At 36.1% G+C, this 25804-nt stretch overlaps 3 protein-coding genes, 1 long non-coding RNA gene and 1 pseudogene across 6 annotated transcripts; 4 read left to right on the top strand and 1 right to left on the bottom strand.

Annotated features, from left to right (window-relative positions):
• Nucleotides 1-670: 670 nt before the first annotated feature.
• On the top strand, nucleotides 671-3457 carry LOC106384500 (annotated as a pseudogene).
• Nucleotides 3458-5123: 1666 nt separating this feature from the next.
• On the top strand, nucleotides 5124-5697 carry LOC106397593 (peptidyl-prolyl cis-trans isomerase NIMA-interacting 4-like). The gene is made up of 2 exons (XM_048750803.1): nucleotides 5124-5367; nucleotides 5477-5697. Exons 1-2 carry the CDS (start codon nucleotides 5180-5182, stop codon nucleotides 5517-5519), a joined length of 231 nt encoding a protein of 76 aa, XP_048606760.1. The 5' UTR covers nucleotides 5124-5179; the 3' UTR covers nucleotides 5520-5697.
• A 3178-nt stretch (nucleotides 5698-8875) lies between these two features.
• LOC111204669 lies at nucleotides 8876-9325 on the bottom strand. The gene is made up of 2 exons (XR_002657181.2): nucleotides 9169-9325; nucleotides 8876-9087 (listed from the first exon to the last, which is right to left on the bottom strand). It is a non-coding gene; the product is annotated as an uncharacterized LOC111204669 (long non-coding RNA).
• LOC106402257 (beta-glucosidase 40) lies at nucleotides 8991-17103 on the top strand. 3 transcript variants are annotated; one of them, XM_048750801.1, is made up of 12 exons: nucleotides 8991-9295; nucleotides 14791-14829; nucleotides 14863-14916; nucleotides 15023-15098; nucleotides 15225-15296; nucleotides 15382-15469; nucleotides 15572-15827; nucleotides 15904-16019; nucleotides 16105-16328; nucleotides 16397-16428; nucleotides 16513-16615; nucleotides 16689-17103. In XM_048750801.1, exons 1-12 carry the CDS (start codon nucleotides 9137-9139, stop codon nucleotides 16973-16975), a joined length of 1506 nt encoding a protein of 501 aa, XP_048606758.1. In that variant the 5' UTR covers nucleotides 8991-9136; the 3' UTR covers nucleotides 16976-17103. The 3 variants fall into 3 exon arrangements, with proteins under 3 accessions (XP_048606758.1, XP_048606757.1, XP_048606759.1); XM_048750802.1 differs by adding an exon at nucleotides 9776-9879 and having other exon boundaries at nucleotides 9125-9295; nucleotides 14791-14916; XM_048750800.1 differs by having other exon boundaries at nucleotides 14791-14916.
• A 4647-nt stretch (nucleotides 17104-21750) lies between these two features.
• On the top strand, nucleotides 21751-23975 carry LOC125583601. Its single transcript, XM_048750799.1, has 2 exons — nucleotides 21751-23036; nucleotides 23225-23975. The coding sequence occupies exons 1-2, from the start codon at nucleotides 22827-22829 to the stop codon at nucleotides 23360-23362; spliced, it is 348 nt and encodes a 115-aa protein (XP_048606756.1). The 5' UTR covers nucleotides 21751-22826; the 3' UTR covers nucleotides 23363-23975.
• The last annotated feature ends 1829 nt before the right edge of the window (nucleotides 23976-25804 follow it).

Here is a 25804-nt window from a genome sequence, read left to right as displayed (position 1 = left end):
CTATGGGGCTTCTTCAACACAATTAGATTATGGAGGCTTCAAACATTTTTTAAAAAGTTTTGTAAAAACATATTTCATTACTATTTGAGAGTTTATATCAATATAATTTTTTTTTAAGTTTTGATGAGCAATATCAATGTTTCATTGGACCGTGCTCAGATCCGGCCATGAACCAAAACTAGTAAATTTGACTGTGAAACCCATGTAACAAATATATATATATATATATATATATATATAGACAAATATATATATTAGTAAAGCATAATCCTATCTTAAAAATTTTGGATTCTGCCCTTGAATTTTCATTGTATTTACATCTAATGTCATTTTTTTTTCACTTATAAATATAATTAATTTTAATAAATAAATTTACAAAAAAGACATGACGAATATGAGTTTCCTTATAAATCATAGGTATTATATTAAATTACCTAATATTTAGCCAATTTAAAGGATTGCAATCTTTCAATTTAATACTTAGCAAAATGAATTTATAAATAGCATATATATATATATATATATATAATCATATCTAATTTTAAATTTATTTAATATTCTCAAATCTAGGTTATAAATTATTGTTTACATAACGTGGTTTTGTAACAATATGTTATTTTAATTTTTTAATTAATATGCACGATTTTAGAATGTTTACAAAACGTGGTTTTGGAAAATATACCAAGAAATTCGATTACTATGGTATATTCCAACATTTTTGCCGAGTTGGTTTATAAACCGATATTATCTTTATAAAATGTGGACTATATACAAAAGGAATAATAGAATTCAATACCAATTTCCAGAATATACGATTTTAGGATTGTTTCTAAATATTATTTTGAATTTTTTTAATATTTCTTTCTATGAACTTCCTTAATGTATAGATATGTATCCAAACACAAAAACGATTTAGCATTTTAAGGAATAACTTGGGGAAAACATGATGTATTAACTACTAACTTGGACATCAAGGATATGTATTAACTACGAAAATTAATACTGGATACTATAAAGGGGAATTGCAAAAAATAACACTTTTAAGATACCACTTTTCACTTATACCTTAATCAACTTTGCCATTAAAATTTTAATTGGCAAATGACTATTATGTCCCTAATTAATTAAACCTAAACTAATCAATTAGATAGGTTATATATTCCTCCTCGACGTGAGATCCGGCAAGCTCCGGCAATGGACGATGATTGGAGATTGCTTTCGGTTCATACACAGACTGGAACCGCAGAAGAGTTTGCTAAAGTGAGTTGCTTTGAGAATCTGCTAGGCTCGCCTACTTTCGTGGATATAAGAAACAGACGGCTCAGATGCGTGGAGACTAGTCACGAAGTTGTAGCCAGAGACGAAGAAGCATACGCTCGTAACAAACGGTGTCGTCTGGGACTCATCGATCATGCTCTATCTCATGGGAAATCTTCTCTCACCATGTTCTTGCAGTGCCAAATTTCTCGGTTAGCCAAAAATTGAAACATTTGTAGTTGATTGTGTTAGCTTAAGTTATCTATGGCTAAAGTATTTACCTTTCTTCTTGTTTTTTGGCTATGTTCTTAGTTCGAAGCTCGTGTGCAAGCTTATTGGGGATACTGTGAACAAGAACGATGAACATATCTGGAAATACGTAAATGGAAAGAGATTTCTACACAGATTAGGTTAATGAACATGATATCAGATTCATTGACATCTTGTACTGATTCCAATTTTGTCTTGTGCTTGTTATTCCTGGCTTTTAATGTTTGGTGTTGATGTATCTGATAGAGCAAGTGGAAAGAGGAGCTGGAACAAGCGGAAAGACCGAGAAAATAAAAGTAACCAACAAACACATACGCATTAAGAAAGAAACTGACTCCAATGATTCAGAGTTTTGGATGCTTAAGTCAAGTTCTGGTTAAGAGTCAGAGCAGGAGAGTGATGAAGAAAACTGCAAAGGTACCTCTTTTTGTTTTTTTTTGGTTGTTCTACTTTCATCTTTCTATCAAAACTTAAACTAGATTTGTGTCTGATCTTGGTACATGTTCTCATTGTGATGCTAAAGAATATGAGGAGCTCTCAGAAAGGTAAATGTATACATTTACTCTGATTTCTGTGTATTTTTTACAAAATTGCAGATTGGTTTTGATGTTCACCTCTAGTTGTTTTGTCTCTTCTACAGAACAAAGAGGATGTCAATAGAGATTGAACCAAGTATAATCATTACGGTAGCGCCATTATGATCATGAGGCTCAAGGCTACTATTCAGTCTTTGGAAGGGCAGATGAGTTCTGTTACTGAGAAGAGTGCTAAGTATGCTCAGATTGCTGCTGAGGAAGTGCCCAAGAGTCTTTACTGCCTTGGTGTTCGTCTCACTACTGAATGATTTCAGAACTCTGAATTACAGGGGAAGCTCGCAGAGAGAATCTATGTTGCGGCTTCTAAGCTCACCGATAACTGTCTTTACCATGTCTGTGTGTTTTCTGATAACATTGTTGCTACTTCGGTTGTGGTTAACTCCACTGCTCTCAACTCCAAGGCCCCTGAGAAAGTCGTCTTTCATCTTGTCACTAATGCGATGAAGTCATGGTTTGCTATGAACATGGACAACCTCAGAGGAGTCACTGTTGATGTTCAGAAGTTTGATGATTTCAACTGGCTTAATGCTTCTTATGTCCCCGTCCTCAAGAAGCTCCAAGACTCTGATACGCAAAGCTACTATTTCTCTGGACACAACGACGATGGACGCACACCGATCAAGTTCAGAAACCCCAAGTATCTCTCAACGCTCAATCATCTCAATGTTCAATTATATCTTTTTATAAGGCCTTATAAATTGTGTTATGAAGATATTAAATTCTTATAATCTTTTGAATAAACCCTTATAAATAGATTTATAAACTCTTATAAATAGATTTAAACCTTGTAAATTAATTTATACATTTATAAATAAATGTATAACTCTTATAAATAGCTTATAAGTTCTTGTAAATAGTTTTATAAACCCTTTTAAATAGTTTTATAAACCTTAATAAATAGTTATATAAATATTTGAATGTGTTTTATAAATTTTATAGATGGTTGATAAAAGCTCTTATAAAATTTATAAATGGTTCATAAATGGTTTTATAAACTCTTATAAAAGAACAATGTCAAGAACAATGAAGGCGAAGAAGAATCAAATGGGGAGTGTTGGGTCAAATTTAGGGTTATGGTTTGGAGTTGCAAGAACATTATAAGCAGCAGAAGAGAGCACACTGGCAACAATTCTCTAGGCAAGTGCTATCCATTGGAATGTGATTAGCAACTATGTAGAAATATCATTCAAACAAAATCAATGATGTTCTTTGCTGTACTTTTATTCCGAAATTGGAAGGAGAACATTATAAGCAGCCATAAGGCATATACTTGGATGTTTCATTTCCCTCAATAATCAAGAACCAACAATCTATAGCAAGCTAAAAGCATCTGATTTTATAAATGATTTATAAGCCTTTATAAAATGTTTTAAGAGCCTTCATATATGAATTACCTTTTGAAATTCTTCAAATCCTTGTAACTGATTTTATAGACGCTTATAAATAATTTTAAATATTCTTTTTTTTTTCTTTCAACAATTTTAAATATTCTTATAAATGATTTATAGACCCTTATAAAAAGTTTTAATATATTCTCATAAATGAATTATAACCCCGTAAAAACTAGTTAATAATTTAAACAAAAGTTTTCTACAAATCCTTATAAATATTTTATAAAACCTTATAAATATTTTTATATATTCTTATAACTGATTTATAAACCTTTATAAATAATATATATATATATATTCTTAGAAATGATTTATAAACCCTTATAAATATTTTATAAGTATTTATAAAGATTTATAAATCTTCATAAATGATTTATAAACATTTATAAATTATTTATATAATCCTTATAAAGCCTTGTAGAAAGCTAAGTTCAAGTTTTTTATACATATCCTTATAGACTGTTTGTATAAACTCTTATAAATGAATTATACTTTAATAAGAAATTTAGAAAGCTTTCCAGATATACTCGTTCTCTTTTTGATCAAACCAAATTTTATAAATAAAACTCAAGCTCCATCAATGGAGACATTGTTTAGCAAACATAATAACACAGCCAAAATGACGAAGGAAACTGCTGCATCAAAGGCTAAGCAGATAACATAAACACAGATAAAGGCAAAAAAAAAACACTTAAGAAACTTAAAATTGAAACATCATAAGTGCTAATTGGTGAGATGAAACCACGGGAATCAGAGGAGACACTCGGTGAACTGCTACCCGAACATGCTGCAGCAATAAAGGCATAAAGAGCAGCAAGAAACTTGGCTACAAAGGTGATCATACACCATTTTGATGAGCCTTGAAATTGTGAGGAAATCCTCAGCCACAAAGGGGTGTGGAGTTGCAAGAACATTATAAGCAGCAGAAGAGAGCACACTGGCAACAATTCTCTAGGCAAGTGCTATCCATTGGAATGTGATTAGCAACTATGTACAGATACCATTCAAACAAAATCAATGATGTTCTTTGCTGTACTTTTATTCCGAAATGGCAAGGAGAACATTATAAGCAGCAGCATAAGGCATATACTTGGATGTTTCCTTCAATAATCAAGAACCAACAATCTATAGCAAGCTAAAGGCATCATACTAAACCATATGTCCAAGCACTGCAAAATATTATCCAGTCTACCATTTCCATGGCATCGCTATCCTCTACCCTTCAACATGATCATAAGGAACCTCATCAACTAAACGATCTCAATTCGTATACTAACACCAATAAAATCAACCAAATCGCCCTAAGGTACCTGAATCTTATCGAAAAGGTAAGAAGGATCTGGAAATTCAGAATCGCTATCGCTGCTACACCACAAATCACACCACCACCACCGCTTCCACCACCTCCCATCTCGAGAAAATTCGTAACCATAAGGCCTAGGTCACGTTCACCATTGAGACTAGAATCTCTCCCTCGTTCTTCCCACCACTCTTCTGCCGGAACAACCCTCAAGTCCATCCCCATCGTAACCTAAAGCAAATCAAGGCCATAGATAGAAGATAGCTTTGACATGTACATAACATCTGAAAACCCATTTCATAGTTCATTGATATTTAGAGACCTGCGAGTTTCAGTTTTCGGTTAGCTATATGTGTGTCTAATGAATGGTGGGGAATCTTCTTATCATATCTTTGCGTGGACTGTCCCAGATTGCAGCAGAGTACTCGGAGTGCCCATCAGGGAAAAAAGGAGGAGATCTTGGATGGTTCCCTAGAGGAAAGATGGCAGGTCCATTCCAAGATGTCGCCTTCAACACACCTGTTGGTGTCACTAGTGCACCTTTCAAATCTACGTATGACTACTAACAATCCTCTCTCTTCTTTCTTCAATCCTATTCTGATTTTCTTTTTTTTGTTGGCTTTGATTAGTAGTTGATGAATGTGATTATGATGTGATTGCAGGCATGGATACCACATCATCTTGTCGGAAGGAAGGAAATACTGACAGATTACATCTCTGTTCTCCTCTGCTCTAGTCTTGTGGAAGTCACTTGCTAGTTGTTACTGTAACCTATATATAAAACACACAGCCTTTGTTGTTCTGGCCAAAATGTTTGCTACAAGTTGTTAACAAATCTTCTCTGTTGTTTTGAATAATGAATTTCTGAAGGCTATGTGATTCATTTCGGTGTTTGATTCCTGCTTAAAAGCTCATCTCTAAACTGATTCTGAGAAGCTATTATATCTAGCTTGTCTATCGTCGTACTGAGTGATCATATTCATACCTATCTCAATAGAACGAGTCCACCGATGGTCAGTAGAGCTTGTATATCTAGCCCGTGCATTGACCATAAACGGCGTAGCATAGGAATAATGTGAACACGTGTTAGCTACACAAACGGATAGGAACGTGAACACATGTGTAAATGGGTAAAGACTAATTGCATCTGGAGAGGATAAAAAAAAAAGATAAGAGGGTCTTGGAGGTCGTTGACTTATTAGTGTGAAGCTAACAAACGCATATATGTAGTGATAATTAAGATTCATTTGATTGCGCAACTCCCCAATCCTCCATCCACTTTTCTATTAAGACAAAGTTGATTTGTGTAGAGTCAATAATTCGATAACGGGTGGTGTATGAAGAGAACTTCTAATAAGCAATTAAGCATTTTCAATTCCAGAAGCCACTAGTATTCGTTATTGGAATTTTTTCAGTTTTCTATTTTTATCAAAAATAATATAAAATGAGTACATATTAATAATGAATATTTTCACTCAAACATGAAATATTTTGATATTTTTAATAGAGTTTCAACATTAAAAAAAATATATATATATATATATTCATTTATTAGATATCCACAAGTATTTTAAAACGTGTTTTTACATACAAAGAAAAAAAAATAAAAGAGCATAAAAGGAATGATGCTTATCACAGAGAATTAAAACAATGAAATGCTCGTGATTGGTGAACTAAAAACATTACTAGACATTGACCCGCCCGACCGGACGGATATTTATTTTATGTTTTTAATTTTTTAGTTTATATTAAATTATGTATTTGTAGTATTTAAACATAAAATTATATTAAAAATTAATCTTTGCAGTTATAATAAAAATTAAAATTAAAAATCTAATAAAATATTCTGATATAAATTTTATCCTAATTAAAATAATATAGAAATGGGTCATAAATGTTTTCCAGTTTCAAAATCTTAGCATCCCTTAAAAACAAAATAAATAAATTTATATATATAAACATATTTGGAACTATAATATCTATTAAAATAAATTTGTTAAAGAAAAATAATATTGCGCTGTTGTTGTTTATTTCTAGAGCTTGATCCGTGACCGTATAAATATTTGCTTTCACTTTAAATTTTTTCTTTGTACTAATGGTATAATATATATTTGTAAATTAAAATGTATTACATAATTGTTAGTATAATATTTTAAAACATAACAATTTTATTTATTACTTTGAATAATTATATTTTGTGATTTTAATTGTCTATTATATCACAATGTGTCATATAAAAAATCCAATATTTATAACTAATTGGACTTATAATATGAAAGCATTATACTAATAATATATGAATAAAGTATTTTATATTTTATATAAATTGATTATGATGTGTAATTTTTTATTTTATTATTTATTACTAACAAATATTAAAAATATTTAATATGTTAATATAAAATACGTTAGGAAATCTATTTTGGTTAAGATTTGATTAAGAAAATCTATTATTTAATTAGGAAAAGACATTAAATGTTTAAATATATTATTTAAATTAGGAAAATACAAGCATACTTAAATATATGTTCAATAAATATCTCAATGGCATTCTAATGTAAATAAATGGTAAAATTAAAGGTTATTTTTATTTTGTACTTCTGTTTTAATAATATAAATTGATAATCTTTCAAACCAGAGATTCAACACAAAATTATATTGATACTTAATTCTTTTTAAATGTAAAAGTAAAGGGTATATTTAAATGTTGTTGTGGGCATATAAAAAATTCCTTACAAACTTACACAAAATAAATTTCAAATGAGAGACTTTAATGAATTTCTTACAAAACTGAATATTTACCTATATAATATTATTATAATTTTGTATTCATAGATTTATTAAAGATTAACAATACACAATTCGGAGAATTAATATTTTCTCTAATATTTTCCTTTGTATTAAAACTGATGGTGAAAGAGAGATGAGGTACACAGGCAATTTACAATTTGGGTAAACCTAAAGAATTATTTGGAAGAAAAAAAAACCAAATGGAAACAATTAGTAATTTAGGAGTTGACTGATTTTTCCGCGACCACCCGCAAACACAGCTTTTGTGATTAGTAGCGGTTGAAACAATCATATAAACTGCTTTGTATCGTTTCAAACCACTTTATACCGCTCAAAAATCAATAGCTATTTCCCGTAAGCGTTTTGATTAGAGGTCCAGCTAATAAATCTAGAGCAGAATCTATGCTACTGCACGTTACGACATTTTCTGTGTCTATATAAAAACCACTCGAACGAGTTAAGACATCATTGAGAGGACCAGAGAGTGGCTTATACTTCTTATACTGGTTTACAGTATGTATAAAAGGACACCAGAAAATCCACGTCTTGGAATAATTTTTTTCAAGTATGTTACACTTGATGAAATATTTGGTGATCATTATAATTATATGAATGAAATAATAATCATGCCACAAATTTAATTGTTTTTAATTATTATAGATCATTTTGTTATTGGGTTTAAAGTTACCATTTTAATTATAACTTTTTATAATTAATTTTTGTTTATTAAATATTTTTTTATCAATTAAGATCTGCATCAATGGGTAAATCAATCAAAAATGACCCATAAACACAACAATTTTCAAACATTTAATAATGTTTGAAACCGCAACCATCCGTATCGGTAAACTCCCGCAACCGCAACCAATGCATTTGAAAGGCTCTTTAACTATACAGATGAGCTACAAACGCAATTGTTACTCGCTAATTTGCTATTTACTATATGTATGATCTTTTTTTTTGTCAATACCATGTTCTTTTTTTTTTTTTTACGAATATACCATGTAAGTTCTTATTGAAGTAAATAGCAAAAAGAGATGCAAAATGTATAAAAGATTACATAAATAATAATAAATAAAACATATAATTTAGTGAAGTATACTTATGTTGCTAGATATCTTTCTTATATATAGTGATTGGTAAAATAATAGAATATGATTTCATCCAACTTTAAAATAAACTTTATCCATATAACTAGTTCTATAACATAAAAAATATTTCACTATTCATTTTTGTAGGTCTATTTTTAATGTCTTTCATTTTCTTTTCTCAGCAACAGTTATTATAATATATTTATATTTATATTTGTTTAATTAATAATTAGCATCTTATCCGAAGATTTCATATCTTTTTTTATAAAGCCGAAGATTTCATATATCTCACATTTCCCACTTTCCTATTTATAGCACTCCTTTCATAGCTTTGTTTTTCCACTCGCACTCTTCTTTATTCTCCTTGTTTCGTATCTCTCACTTCTATCTTCCTGCGATTCACCACAAAAGATCTATGTATACGTAACTGGAGACGAAAAGATGAACAAAGAGATGGCTCCAAGAAGATTAACCATGATGACGATGACCATAATTATGATGATGGTGACGATGGATAAGACATGCATATGTGCTGAGGAAATTTCCAGAGGCAGTTTCCCAAAAGGCTTTGTCTTCGGAACTGCTTCTTCTGCTTTTCAGGTCCCCTCTCCTCTCTCCTCTCCACTATCCTTCTCTTTTTCCTATTTTTTTTATTATTCATTTGTTTTATAATCTTTTCCTTTTAATGGAATCTGAAAGCAATATTATTCACGACCAAAATTTAGGTCACATCAGAACATATACGTTCCCCATGTGATATGTTTTTTGTTCTTTCAGTAGCAACAAAAACATAAAAAATACGTCGACATATATATCTTAGTAGTTGGTAACACAATACTAAACCAATTTTTTATCTAACACTAATGAAGACAAAGCACTTTAATGTATCTTGAAACACTTAAGCTACCTCTGTAAATTCATGGTAATATTTTCTTTGTCATCATCATCATACTACTACTATATGATTTTTTTATATTTAAACAATATATGTATTTGTTCCTGAAATATGCTCCATATAAATCGATATACAAACAAATGCGTGACGCGTAACCAAGGACACATACCATTCATGAATCACAGGCATCCAATACATGTAAGTGCGGATGAGTCGAGTCATCATGTAAGTGCGGATGAGTCAGAGATATATAGCAGTAAGTAAATGACACACCGAATTTGTTAACGAGGTTCGTTTCTTATTCCCTGGGACCTTGTCCAGTATTCGAATTCACTAAAATAAGAAAATAAATTACAACCAATTCGTAAACGCGTAATACAAGCACAACCCTCTTGAATCACCGCTCTCTTCTATAACATGAACTCTTCAAGGTTAACCAACCTTGAGCTAAACTCCCCTGAGTCTAGGCTTCAACCTCCAAGTCTCTGAAGGTACGTCACCAAGTACTTCACCTAAGTACATCACCGAGTATAGGGCTGGGCAAATAAACCGAACCCGAAAATCCGAACAAAACCTGATCCGATAAAAATGAATCTGAACCGATCCGAACCCGACATAAATACCAAATGGATCTTGTTTTTTGGTATTTTGGGTTATGGGTATTATCCGATAGAACCTGAAACATTTAAAATCACAAAAAAAGAACTTCTACCAAATATGATCTTAATTCTTAATATGTATCCAAAATACTTTAAGATATTATTGAACTTCTAAAATAATTATTTATTACATGAAGGTTGACGGTGGAATGTGTCGGTTGAAGCCTGAAGTTTTTAGATTTTGGTTTTGTTTTCATTGAATAATGTTTCTCATTTCATGAGAACTTAGTTTTTGTTTTATGATTTCATTTATCTGGTTTTCGTTCTATCACTAACAATGTTTATCTTTCCCTTGATTTTGAATGATCACGTTTGATGTTTTTTTCTTATTTTTAAATCGATTTTACTTATGTTTTGGCTATTAAAATATGTACAAATCATCTATTTTAAATCCAAAGAACCGATTTCATTTATGTTTTAGATACAAAATAGGTACAAATCAGGTATTTTTAAACCAAAGAACCGATTGGGACCCAAACCCGAAAGTACAATGGGTTATACCGGTTCTTTCAAGATTTACTAACCCCCACCCGAACCGGTTCCGAACTTTTATATAACCCGAATGGAGCTGATTTTGATAAACCCGAAAAACCAAAACCCGAATGGATAAAACCGAAACCCGAATGGGACCCCGAATGCCCATGCCTAACCAAGTACGTCAGAACCTAACGCACACCAAGGATACCAACGAGCACACCAACACCAACTTACAGATTGATCACCACACCACAACGGACAACTCCGCTACACGTAACACCAGCACCAACATCACAAAACCAAGTACAACGGAACACTCCGTCAGACACTACGTCAGACACTCCGTCAAACACTCACCAAGAACACAATGAAACTTTCTCTCACTTTAATATTTGGGTGATGTCTTTCTCATAAGGGCACGTCCCTCCTTATATATAAACCGTAGACTTGCTCTCCAAGATCATTAAATGCACCTTAATGAACTTGCATTCCCATATAAGGAAACTTCCTATTCCTCTCCAAGTAACACTTCTTCTCCAAGAAAAACCTCTTTGCTTAATGAAAAATGCCATTTGTCTTCAACAAGATATTCTATTTCCTTTTCCAATCTCCACTTACACACGCAGTCACCTTAGACAATCTCCTTGTAAGAAACTTCTCCACTCGATGTCTTGCCGTACGTCTTGACATACGTCTTGACACACCTTCTGATGTACATCACAAACTACATCAGAATCTCTCTGGAAATATCATCTACAATATCCCCCTTTTTGACTATGCATGTGAACTCAACAACTCAGGCATGAAGCAGCATCTTCAATCTCCCCTTTTGAGTCACATCATGGTCAAAAACTAATATGAAGATGATCGCCATCCTCCATACTGAGGATAGAAACCCATTCCACCATCTCCATAATGACCAGATCTTCCAAACCACGTATCCATGAGCCTTATCCCTCCATGATTAGCTCTATGACCAGAATTAAGCCCACCACGCTGAACATGACCTTCAGCTTCACAATAACATACTGGATTATGAAACCTCATACCATATGTTTGCTTCATCTGATGTTTCTCCCTCAACAGCATGAAGCACCTTGGCTTAATATGACCACGAACTCCACAATGATGACAAACAGGAACACAAGCTCGTCGAGGTGCGCTCTTCACTTCTAGAGTTTTCCTTGCAGCAGTCGCTGTCGAACCCCTTGCAGCAGTCGCTGTCGCAGCCCTTGCAACAGTCACTTCACCAGTCCTTGGGACAGTCACAGTAGCAGCCTTTGCTGCAGTCGCAGTAGCAGTCGCAACCTTCACATCAGCAATCGCAGCTTTACCGTCTGTTACAGTTCCTCTTGAACTCTTAACAGCTGGTTTTGTAGCATATGTCGCTATGTTCTCTGTCGCACCAGCAGACACAAAAACACATCCACCTTTAGAAGATTTACCCTTGAACCCGAGACCACACCGATCATTTTGCCCAATGCTGAGAAGATGATCCAACTGATTTGTACCAGTATTAAGCATCCTCAGACCTTTCTGAGTTTCTTCAAGTTGAACTCTAGCTTGTCTTGCTTCTTCTTCTTTCTCTGAAGCATGTTTCAATGCTTCACCAATCCGAGCCTCTAGTTTGACTTTCTCCTTATCCAAAACGGAATTCTCCTCAACCATCGTTAGCCATTGCGCATACAATGTCTCAAACTTCTTAGCCAGATCGAAATCCTCAGCATCATCCTCACTTCCAGCAACATCATCATCTCCACGTGTAGACCCTGACACAGATGATGACACAAACGATGACACATATTCCACTGCAAACTTCTTCACATAACCCAAGGTTGTAAACGCCACAAAGTTCTTCAGATTCTCACCATGATCTGAATCAGTATCAGAGTCACTCTTATTGTTCATCTTCTTATCGTGCCTCTGTAAATTTGGACATTCCAAATGAACATGTCCAATCCCATTGCACTCATAGCATCGTAGCTTTGATGGTGATCTTCTCGAACCACCTTTTTTTCCATTGTCTCTTCTGTCTCGCTGTTGCTTCAGATACTCAGCAAGATTTCTTGACAGCATCGCCATAGGATCTTCAGAAGGTGAGACTTTCAAAGCAACACCATAAGAATCTTCTGTCTCCTTATCCTTCTTCTTATCTTTATCTCCATACGCCTTGCTCAACTCAAAGGCTTGGAGAATCCCAAAAAACTCATCAAAAGACATCTCATCCAGATTATGAGCTTCTTCTACAGCAGAAATCTTTGACTCAAACTTCACTGGCAGCGACCTCTTCAATTTCTTCACCAGCTTCTTGTCCTTGAACTGCTTCCCAAGCGCAAACCACTCATTAGATATGTCACACAACTTGGCACTAAACTGAGCCACGATTTCTTCTTCATCAATCCTTATATTTTCAAATCTAGATGCTAACATATCCAGCTTGGTTCGCTTGACACTTGAAGTACCTTCAAACATGTTTTCCAATGTCTTCCACGCCTTTGGAGCTGACACACATCGAGAAATCAGCTTGAAGTAGTTCGCATCAATAGCATTGTAGATCGACGTCTTCGCCTTAGAATTTCAGCTTGAAGCTTTCTTCTTTGCAGCAGTCCACTTCTCTCTCGGCTTAAGAACTTCAACCTTCTCAATTATACTCCAACACTCTTCATCAAGACCACTAATGAAAGCTTGCATACGGACCTTCCAATATCCATAATTAGATGAATCTCGGTGGCTTTGTCATAGAAGTCCCTTCTCGATATCCCTCTATCAAGACGAGTTTCCAAACTCTGTCATACTTCCTAACGCAGTCTCTGTCACTCACCCTGATCTACTCGAAACTAGTCGTTAACTCTATCGAAACCTGGCTCTGATACCACTTGTAAGTGGGGATGAGTCAGAGATATATAGAAGTAAGTAAATGACACACAGAGTTTGTTAAAGAGGTTCGTTTCCTACTCCCCGGGACCTTGTCCAGTATTCAAATTCACTATAATGAGAAAGCAAATTACAACCAATTCGCAAACGCGTAATACAAGCACAACCCTCTTGAATCACCGCTTTCTTCTATAACATGAACTCTTCAAGGTTAACCAACCTTGAGCTAAACTCCCCCTGAGTCTAGGCTTCAACCTCCAAGTCTCTGAAGGTACGTCACCAAGTACTTCACCCAAGTACGTCACCGAGTACGTCAGAACCTAACGCACACCAAGGATACCAACGAGCATGCCAACACCAACGTACATATTGATCACCACACCACAACAGACAACTCCGCTACACGTAACGCCAGCACCAATGTCACAACACCAAGTACAATGGAACACTCCGTCAGACACTCCTTCAGACACTACGTCAGACACTCACTAAGAACACAATGAAACTTTCTCTCACTTTAATCTCTGGATGCTGTCTTTCTCATAAGGGCACGTCCCTCCTTATATATAAATCGTAGACTTCTTCTCCAAGTTCATAAAATGCACCTTAATGAACTTCCATTCCCATATAAGAAAACTTTCTATTCCTTTCCAAGTAACACTTCTTCTCCAAGCAAAACCTCTTTGCTTAATGGAAAACGTCATTTGTCTTTAACAAGATATTCTCTTTCCTTTTCCAATCTCTACTTACACACGCAATCACCTTAGACAATCTCCTTGTAAGCAACTTCTCCACTCGACGTCCTGCCATACGTCTTGACACACCTTCTGATGTATATCACGAACTACATCAGAACCTCTCTGGAAATATCATCTACAATACATCCTCGTCCTTTTCTTGTGGGTTCTGTTTTTTACAAAACTCTAGGTCTTTTCAAACAACGACCCTTTCTTTTACACATTTTCACAATTTACCCATGAACTTTTCTCTTTTTTTCTTCTCCTCAATTCCAGCCCAAATTAAGTCAAATAAAATCATATATAGCTTTCTCGGAATGTCTCTTGCCTAACCAAGCACACACAACAATGTTTCAATTACTTTTTAAAAACGTCAGTACATAATAAAAATGAAAATAGTAGTGGACCGAGCCTTGTAATAATAATAATTAAAGAAATCAATGATTGGCGCAGCACGAGGGAGCAGTAAAGGAAGATGGAAGAGGTTCTACTATATGGGACACCTTCTCCCACACTTTTGGTAAAATCACTGATTTTAGCAACGCCGATGTTGCTGTTGATCAGTACCACCGGTACGAGGTAAACCCCATTTATATAAACCAAAAAAATTGTCAATGCATATACAATTCCTTATAAAACTACACGAAGTAATGATTTAACTGAAATTATAAAATGGCGAGGGCAGGAAGATGTACAACTCATGAAGAATATGGGAATGGACGCTTATAGATTTTCCATTTCGTGGGCTCGCATTTTTCCAAGTATGTTTTTATAGCCATTTTACCAATATTTTAGTAATGATACTAAGTACTACAATATTTTAAGTTTTATATGCCCTTTTTGATGGATAAATAAGATTATAAAGATGATGTATGTATGGTTTACAGATGGTGTGGGACAAATAAACGAAGCCGGAATCGATCACTACAACAAACTCATAAATGCTTTACTAGCTAAAGGTAGTGAACATCAATCATTGACTATGGTTTTTATTTAAATTGTTGTTGGTTGAGTTTCATATGTACTATAACGAAACAACTGTAGGGATCGAGCCGTATGTGACGTTGTACCATTGGGACCTTCCTCAGGCACTCCATGATCGATACCTCGGTTGGCTAAACCCACAAATCATGTACAATCCATACAAAAGGCGATATAAACATTTAATAAAACTATTAACTAGACAGAAATGAATTTCAAAAGATAAAAGGCTATATCATGTTTTTTTTGGCAGAAATGATTTTGCAGCTTATGCAGAGGTTTGTTTCCAGAGATTTGGAGATAGAGTGAAGCATTGGATCACGTTCAACGAGCCACACACATTCTCTATACAAGGCTATGACGTTGGTCTACAAGCTCCAGGTCGTTGCTCTATTCTTTTTAAGCTCACTTGTCGCTCCGGAAACTCATCTACCGAGCCTTACATCGTCGGTCACAATGTCATTCTAACTCACGCCACCGTATCAGATATCTACAGGAAAAAGTACAAGGTAAGTTAATACTACATTGAAAACATTATGTTATATAAAACTTAAGATATACAGAGCTGATGTATACTTATGACAGGCAAAGCAAGGAGGTTCACTAGGGATAGCGTTTGACGTAATGTGGTATGAACCGGAATCAAACAATAGAGAGGACATGGAAGCTGCACAAAGAGCTCAAGACTTTCAACTTGGGTGGTAATTTTCAACGAGTTATAATATCATTCTATTACACAACCACCTCTTTTTAATTAGAAAGTGATGTATCTTGATACGGTGTTAGGTTTTTGGATCCGTTGATGTTTGGGGATTACCCGAGTTCGATGAGAAGCAGAGTCGAAAGCAGATTGCCAGTGTTTACAGGATCTCAATCTGCTCTGATAAAGGGTTCCCTAGATTTTGTAGGGATTAATCATTACACAACGTACTATGCAAGAAACAATGCCACTAATCTCATTGGCACTCTCCTACACGATGCTATTTCTGATTCTGGAACCGTCACTCTACGTAAGAAAAACCACAACCGTTGTTATGAGTATCTATTACTTTATTGATAATCTTTGTTTGCATTTCAGCTTTCAAGGGTTTAAGCGCAATTGGAGATAGGGTAAGAAAAAAATACTTTAACTCGAATAAGTTATCATCTACCAAATAAATTAATAACCACTGTTATTTATGCTCTTGTCGACAGGCCAGTTCGATATGGTTGTACATAGTGCCTAGAGGGATGAGAAGCTTGATGAATTACGTCAAGCATAGATATGGAAACCCTCCAGTCTTTATCACTGAAAATGGTAAACACACAACCCTTTAAAATTCACAAGAAATAGAGAGTTTTCGATGATGATTGTGTGTATTTGTGTGTAGGAATGGACGATTCAAACAGCATTCTGATCCCAAGGAAAGAAGCTCTCAAAGATGCAAAGAGAATCAGATACCATCATGATTATCTATCGAGTTTACAAGCTGCGATTAAAGAGGATGGTTGCAATGTGAAAGGATACTTTGTGTGGTCGTTACTGGACAATTGGGAATGGGCAGCTGGTTACAGCTCAAGATTTGGTCTCTACTTTGTTGATTATAGAGACAAGCTTAAGAGATACCCTAAGGACTCTGTTCATTGGTTCACTTCTTTCTTGAACTCCACTTCTTGATTTTCCTAATTGGTTTCGCTCAATCAATACAAAACTTAATGTTAAGTTATTGATTTGGATTTAGAAAATAGATTAAGCATATAATAAAACCAATGAATGTTAGTTGTCATTGAGACAGTTTCAAACTATTTTGAAGTGTGTGCATATATAAATCTTATGATGAGAGTATTAGCCCTGTTCGGGATACCGTAGCGGCTTTTAGCGTCAGCGTCGAAATTTAAAGAATGCATCTGAGAAAAGATTTCCAGAGTTTGGACGCAGCGATCATTTCAAGCTTTAGATTAGACATGCTTTGGGACGCTGGAATTAACAGAGGCAGACGCATCCCCTTTTACAGTCGCTGCGGCAACGCCGGCAAGCCACGATAATTAAATTTTCTTTCAAGATGGCTCATTTTGTTTCCGTCGAAGTGTTATTTGTTTGCCGCTACCGCTGCTCCCGGCAGTTATGAAAAGAACATGCACCAAAAAAAGGTATATGACAATCTGTTGAGACATTATATATAATGGAATGCACCACTTGCATGTTTACTAAGACAATGTATCTACTCTATTGCCGCCAAAAAAGGGTATTTACTCTATTGGTAAGCCGCTCGATTCATGGCTCAAGGACATGCTAATGTGCCATGAAGAAATGGGTCAACTTAGAGAAACTATGTACTTCCTATATAATATATTGTACTGAGCTGTAATATCTTGTTGTAAGTTGTAATATCTGAAGCTGAGCAAGGATACAAAATAAAATTTCTCTAAATTGATATGGTTAGCATGATAAGAACTATGGTAGAATACTAGAATCATCTCTAAGAGATAACAAAATTTTGTGCTTTTATGTTCTGCAGTTTGGGTTTAATCGTAAGAAATGAGGAAATAAGCAATGAAGTGTAAAATTTAGAAAGTAGTAAGGACTAGCTTTTGAACAAAAAAAAAGTAAGGACTAGCTAGAAAAGTGTGCTGGTCTTAAATTATGAGGTCCAGCTGACATGAGTCATCACCTTTGGTGCCTCCAACCGCACAAAGCAGAATCTCCTATGGGCTCCATAATCGCCTATGCCCCTTTTTCATTAAGTGGACGTGAAATGACGGAAATATTCTTGGAAGGTGGAAAAAAATAAAAAATAAAAATAAAAAGAAAATTCAAATTTGGGGGGGATTTCGGTCTGGGTTTGGTGTGGGTTTCGGTCCGGGTTTTGTGTGGGTTTCGGTCCGGTCGACGGGTTTGTCATTAATTCAATTCAATTGAAACCGAATCAATTCAATTGGATTTCTGGAAAAAGAAAATTTAAAATTAAAAGAAAATAAAATCCCGCAGCTCGAGGAGGAAAGCTCCTCTACAGCTCCCACCCGAGAAGCTCGTTATTGTCTTTGGTTCGCAGCTCCCTCACAGCAACTCTGTTCTCGACGACGATAGCTACTCCGGCGACGCCGTCGGACCGCAACGTTTCCACCGACTAGCATTATTTCAGATAGGTCGTAATGCAGGTTAGTTATTTTCTCCTTAGCGAGCTGAAAGATAAAAATTTGATTTAGGGTTTGTAATTGAAAGTGTTGAAATAGCATTGATTCTGGGATGATTTGGTTGATTTATATATGAAATTGTTATGCATTGGGGTGCGTGAATTGTCTTAATTGTGAGTAGCTTTGCAGAGAGATCTCTCCGATCAATCAATCGTACAAACATTTGAGTTCTTATTTAAGCATTAAGCATTACTTTGTATAACTAGGTATAACAAGTAGAACTGATAATTGTTGTAGAGTAGGTAAAACTTGGTAAACTGTTGACAAGTCGGTAGAACTAAGAACTACGGGTATAACTAAAACTTTTTTATTTTGTTCTAGCAGGATACAATGATGAAATATGTGAGCGTCTATTTCAAATTCAAAGGGGGGATCTCTTGTGTAACCTTGAAGACAACAGTGGAGGATATAAGTTTGCAATGCTAGAAGAAAAGTTGTATAAAAAGCTTGCGTTGGATGAAAGTAAGGTAAAACTGGCATTGAAGTGCATGCCGATGATGTATGGATCTGAAGAACAGCAAATTATTCGTGATGATGATGATCTGTTTGGTTTCCTAACAACCGTTGATAAAGACAACCGTAGATCTCTTTTGTTAGTGGAGGAGACGAGAAGATCAGATCAGTTAGAGAAGGTGTCGAGAGTGGGCATAAGTTCGTTTGGTATGAACTACGAAGTGTTGCAGGGAAATGATGATGTTTATGATGAAATCGGACCAAAGGCCATAACTCTGTATGTAGAAAATGGTCAAGCAAATCAACAGAAGGAGCCGATAGATGCAGAGAATGATTTTATGGATACGGACACCGCAGCTGGGACAGACACTGCAGCGGAGACAGACACTGCAGCAGAAACATACACTGCAGCAGAGACAGACACCGCAGCTGAAACGGACACAGCAGCTGAAACGGACACAGCAGCTAAGACGGACACCGCAGCAGAGACGAACACCGCAGGTGAGACGGGTATGGGTGCAGATAAGTATGTTGAGCAGCCACCTATAAAAAAATCTAGTCAGGTTATAGAGGATTGGGAAGATGGTTTGGGTCTGTATAAGCTTCAGGGTTTCCAAGTAAGAAAGCACGTCAAGAGGTGGTCGATAGAGCTGCATTTGGTGAATGCTTTCGTTATGTTATCAAAAAGTCAGACCGGAGACGATTGGTGTTAAAATGTTGTGAAGCAACCTGTTCAAAGACTGAAATTTTTTCAGTTAGGAGGTACACAGGTGTGCATACATGCTCTCGGGCTAATCAAAGTAAAAGCAGCAACATCAAGAGGAAAGGCTCAGCAGAATTAGTTGCAACTTTTCTGAATGAGGAATATCCTGGAAAACTAAGTACTCCTGTTCCGAAAGATATCATGGATCTTATAAAGTTAAAACTTGGTGTAACAATATCCTACTCCACAGCCTTTAGGGGGAAAAATCTAGCTATTTCTGAGTTGCGTGGTGGTTCGGAAGAGAGCTACAAGATGCTATATAGCTACTTGTATATGTTAGAGCAGGTCAATCCGGGAACAAAAACAGGGGTGAAGTTGGATGAGGCAAATAAGTTCAAGTACCTCTTCATAACTCTGGGAACTTGTATTGAAGGTTTTGCAGCCATGAGGAAGGTGATAGTTGTCGATGCCACATTTCTGAAGAATGGATATGGTGGTGTACTAGTATTTGCTAAAGCTCAAGATCCTAATCGTCACCATTATCCGCTTGCGTTTGGTGTACTCGACGGTGAGAATAATGCTAGTTGGACATGGTTTTTCAAGATGCTCAAAACTGCTATACCAGACTCTTTTGAATTAGTATTTATGAGTGATAGAAACTTGAGCCTAATCGCGTCTGTAGCTAATGTGTTTCCACAATCTCACCATGGCCATTGTATATGGCATTTGTCTCAAAATGTGAGAGGGCATGCTTGTAACACAACCAAAGCCATAATGGCATGGAGATTTATGGAGTTGGCTAGGTGTTACACGGTGGCTGAGTTCGAGTCTGCTTACGCATCTTTTAAGGTGAGATTTCCTCCAGCGTACAAGTATTTGGAGGAGCATACTGATAAAAGCACATGGGCTCAGGTTTATTTCCCAGGTGTGAGATACAACTTGGACACTAGCAACAGTGTGGAGTCAATGAACAGCGTGTTTAGGGACGCCAGGCGGTATGCTTTAATACCATTGTTGGATACAATCATCAAAAAGTTTTCATACTGGTTTAATGAACATCGGAAGGACTCTGTGGCTGGGTCGATTGATACCAAACTGGTTCCTCTTGTCGAGATTCACTTGCATAACCTATGGAGCACAGCTGAGAAAACACCAGTGCGTGAGCTTAATAGTTATGAGCTTGAGTACGAGGTAACCGACACTGAAAATGGGAAGAATTATGTTGTGAACTTGATAGAGAAGAGTTGTAGCTGCAAGGTGTATGATTATGAAAAGTATCCTTGTCTGCACGGACTTGCTGCTTACTTATATTTCCTTGAGGTTGAAGCCGCTCCTGGTCGTCGACGTGAAGTCAAGATAGAGTATCATGAATTGTGCTCGAAATATTACTGGACAGAACTTTGGGCATTGGCTTATTACAAGACCATTTATTCTGTGCTGGACAGGTGTGATTGGAATGTACCAGATCACATCAAAGAGCTTCAGATCATACCTCCGGATCGCCTCAAGAGGAAAGGAAGAAAAAAGAATAAGAGGAATCCATCTGTTGGGGAACGACGTAAAAGGACACAAAACATAAAGCGACCAAGGCAAAATTTCGGTTTCAGTTGGCTATTGTTTGGAATGCGTAGTAGTAATCCCAGTGAATCAAACTAGATCTTCTTGTTTGGATTTTATTGCTGTTGTGTTGTTTTGGCTTTTGGTATGTTGCTTTTGGTATGTTGCTTTTGAAAACATTGGTAAAACTAAGTATATATTTTGTGGCATAGACTCGAATTTTCTCCTTTATAGACTTGAATTTTCTCCTCTCTCTCTCTCTCTCTCTCTCTCTCTCTCTCTCCCTCTCTCTCTCCCTCTCTCTCTCTGTCTCCTCTCTCTCTCTCTCAACTCTCGACTGTTCCCCTTCTCAGTACAAAATACCGAAGATGCAAGGAGATGGTTCCGGATCGTCAAGGAGAAGGCTCAAATCTGGTCGGAAATTGTGTTTATGTGGCTTAGAGGCAGCCATAACCCAAGCTTGGATAGAGAAGAACCCAGGGGGGCGATTTTATGGCTGTCAGCGTTTTAAGGTATCCCATCTGATTATAGAACTACCGATTCTAATGGGAAAATAGCTTTACATTTGAAATTATGGCAGGAGAAAAATGGATGCAAGTTCTTCTCATGGTTTGATGAAGAGAACGGGACATTATGGCAAAAAAGAGCTTTGATTGAAGCCCGAGATGAGATCCGAGAGAAGAGTAGAGTGATTGCGCAGTTAAACGAAACAATTGCAGAACTGAGAAGCAATTTGGAGAAGATACAAAATGAAGAGGAAATTGTTAGAAAGTTTGAAGAATTCTATGTTTAAGCGATCTTACCATGTATTATCTAAGTTTAAGTGTTTGTTTTACAACCTCTGTTTAAGCGTTTTGGCAGTTATGTTTAAGTGTTTTGGAACCTATGTTAAAGAGATATATTGGAAAACCGCGGAAAACTAGTATAACAAGGTGTAACTATGATAGAAATCGGCATAATCCGAAAAATCCCAACTACATAAGTCTTAATACAGAAACACGGTCACCAAAAATTATATAGCAGATACTGCTTCTCAAAATACAGTAGTGAAGATAACAAATATTTACAAACCTCATAATACAACAACTCATTGTTTTATGAAAAATATATCATCATATATAGTCTTTCCAAGAGTACTTTGTTAATAAGATCAGCTTATAAAGAAGTATTCTATAGTTTTCATGATTTAAAATATATTATTGCACTAATTATTTATGCTTACATGGTAATGCAGAAAAATGACAAGTAAAACTTTCTTTAGAAATTAAAATTATACGTAAAACTTAAAAATGTTGAAATCACGAAAAGTAGAACTATGAAGAAAATTGGTAAAACCAGAAACTTCAGTATAACTAAGAGCAAATATTTCGGAGGGAGAATAAAAAAAAATTTCGCGCCTAAACGAAAAAAGCCAAAATTTTCAATTATTTGTGTGAAAAAGTAGATTCCCTCTGCTCTTTTATCTGAGTCTCGTCTTTTCCTATCTTTTCCTAGACACTTTTTCACTTCCCCACCACTCTCTCTTTCTAATCTCTCTCACCATTCATACACTCTCTCTTTATCCATTCTCTTTCTATATTCTCTGAAGATCCACGGTTTTACTCTTTCCCTTTTACTAAACATGACTCACCCGTATGAAGAGATGACGGAGATGAAGAAGCTGAAGAAACACTACGACATGTTAGGGTTCGTTGCCGATGTCCAATATGGAATTCCTACCTGTTGCCCATGCGGTGGTGAAATAATGACAAATGTTTCTCCAGCTCCGAAGTACAAATCAGATTTTGATACCTTGCCTGGGAGTAGGTACTTCACCTGTAAGATTTATGAGGTAATTTCCACTTATCTTTGTCTTCGTTGTAAAACTGTGTTATACTCTAGGTGAAACTGTGTTATACTCTGGATATCTCTGGGTGAAACTGTGTTATACTCTGGGTATCTCTGGGTGAAACTGAGTTATCCTATGGGTGAAACTGTGTTACGGTGAAACTGACTTCCACTCTGGTTGAAACTGTGCAGGACGATGGGTTGCACTTTCGTCAGCCATGGGCTTTTGGTGTTCAGCAAGAAGTGGATCGCCTAAGGGGGGAGGTGAAAGAGTTGGCAGAAGAGATTGCTAAGCTTAAGAGGCTCATTACCTCGACCTCCCGTCCATGAGATTCTCGACCTCGCAAGTTCTGAGTTAATGTGCTAAAAACTTTGTCTTTCGTACCTATCTATTTTTCTTATTTCGGTTAATACAAGTCTTTGTTTGTTAAGAGAGGACTCTTGTTAAAACTTGTGTAAGTTTATGTGTTCAATCTTATGTTATGGAGCCCAAACTTATGTTATGCTAAGCACTCTTATGTTTATCAATTAGTACCAATTGGTACTCTATGTTTAGACTTTCATCATCAACCATTATTCTAATAAACTAATTTCCTAGACATTATCAATAGGTACTCTCTTAAACTAATTTCCTAGACTTTATCAATTGGTACTCTCCTAGACTCTCACTCGACCTACACAATAAAAGTAAAAGCATCCACAACAAAGATCGCATATATAGTCATAACATAGTTAAAAGTTCTAAATCCACATCACAAACAAGAAACACATCAAAAGACATCGTTTGTCTACTTCATAAAAAACATAAAACAAAGTTCTAACACACCAAGCAAGTGAGGCATCTCTACTTCACTTCTTCCTACGTTTCTGTTTCTTTGCTTTCTCTTGTGCTGGTGCTTCTTCTTCTGCTGCTTTAGCTTGTGCCTCCTTCACAAACTCCTCAAACGGGGCCAATCTCCCATCCAATTGGTCAACCTTCTTGTCAACTGCCCTCATCAGTCTCATCGTTCTTTTCAGCAACTTCATAACATCTCCCAGCACTACAAGAAAACACACCGAATTCCGACGGAGGTTCCGACGGACACCAAGATCATCGGAAATTTGTGACGGAATACTGACAAATTTCCGACCAAATCCAAAAAAATTAAGTCGTCGGAATTCCGTCGGCCATTTCCGACGGAATTCCGACGAAATATGGTTCGTCGGATATTTCCGACGACTTTTCGACGACATTCCGATAAAAAATGTAACCGTTGTAGTCGTCGGAAGTTCGTCGGTATATTCCGACGAATTTCCGACGACATTCCGATTAACAGCAAAGTCGTCGGAATTCCATCGGTATTTTCCGACGGAATTCCGACGAACCATGTGACCGTTGCCGACAAATATATATGGCCGTTGTATAGCCGTTTGAGATTGGATAATTCCGACGGAATACCGACGGACTGCTTTACATCCGTCGGAATTTTGTCGGAAAGTCGTCGGAGGTCCGTAAGAAATTTCCTATAAATACAACCCCTCCTCATTCAACTCATTCACACTTCATTCTCTCTTCATTCTCTTTAGTCATAACAATTCCGTGAAAATCATGTCTTCAGAAGTTTATTATCGTTCGTGGATGGATAAACCTCATTTGGATCCGAACACCAATTTGCTTACGGAAGAATACGTTCAAGGGATTGGAGAATTCATGAGGCTTGTTCAACAGCAATCGGATGCAAAAAGTGGTATGTTAAGATGTCCCTGCTCTTCTTGCAATAATAATAAGGTTATAAAAGAATTTGATGTTTGGACTCATTTGTATATAAAAGGGTTTTCACGTAATTATAAAGTTTGGTACCTTCATGGGGAAACTGGTTATGAATATGGTAGTACTAGCGAACCTCAGCCTGTTAGTGAACCTCAGCCTGATATTAGGTTAGAAGAATCTAGAACGGATATAGATTATGGTGTAGGTACTGAGCAGATGGTACATGATCATTATAGAGGGGAAGAACCAAACCCCGAGTCTAGGAGATTTTTTGACATGTTGGATGCAGGAAAACAACCTTTGTATCAAAATTGTAGAGATGGTCATTCAGTCTTATCATCTGCAACTAGATTAATGGGTATTAAGACAGACTATAATTTGGCTGAAGAATGTATGGATGCGATTACTGATTTTGTCAAAGGTATTCTACCTGAGGATAACCTTGCACCGGGTTCATACTACGAGGTTCAGAAACTTGTTGCAGGTCTTCAACTACCGTATGAAGTGATAGATGTATGTATTGACAACTGCATGATCTACTGGAGAGCGGATGAGACACGGAATGTATGCAAATTTTGTGGGAAACCTCGTTATCAGGAGACGAGGGGAAGAGTTCCGATCCCATTCAAAAGAATGTGGTATTTGCCTTTGACGGAAAGATTGAAGAGGTTGTATCAGTGTGAGCGCACAGCAAAAGCAATGAGATGGCATGCAGAGCATTCCACAAATGGTGAGATTAGACATCCTTCAGATGCAAAGGCTTGGAAACATTTCCAGTCAACATATCCAGAATTTGCGGAAGAGAGAAGAAATGTTTATCTTGGATTATCTACTGATGGTTTCAGCCCATTTGGATAGCATGGAAGACAGTATTCTCTATGGCCAGTTATTGTGACACCGTACAACTTACGGCCGAGCTTGTGCATGCGACGAGAGTTTTTGTTTCTCTCAATTCTCGTCCCCGGGCCAGATCATCCTAAAAGATCACTAGATGTGTTTCTTCAACCACTAATATATGAGTT

The sequence above is a fragment of the Brassica napus genome, chromosome C3, assembly GCF_020379485.1.
Source record: "Brassica napus cultivar Da-Ae chromosome C3, Da-Ae, whole genome shotgun sequence".
Lineage (NCBI taxonomy): Eukaryota > Viridiplantae > Streptophyta > Magnoliopsida > Brassicales > Brassicaceae > Brassica > Brassica napus.
This window is presented reverse-complemented; position numbering and strand designations above follow the sequence as displayed.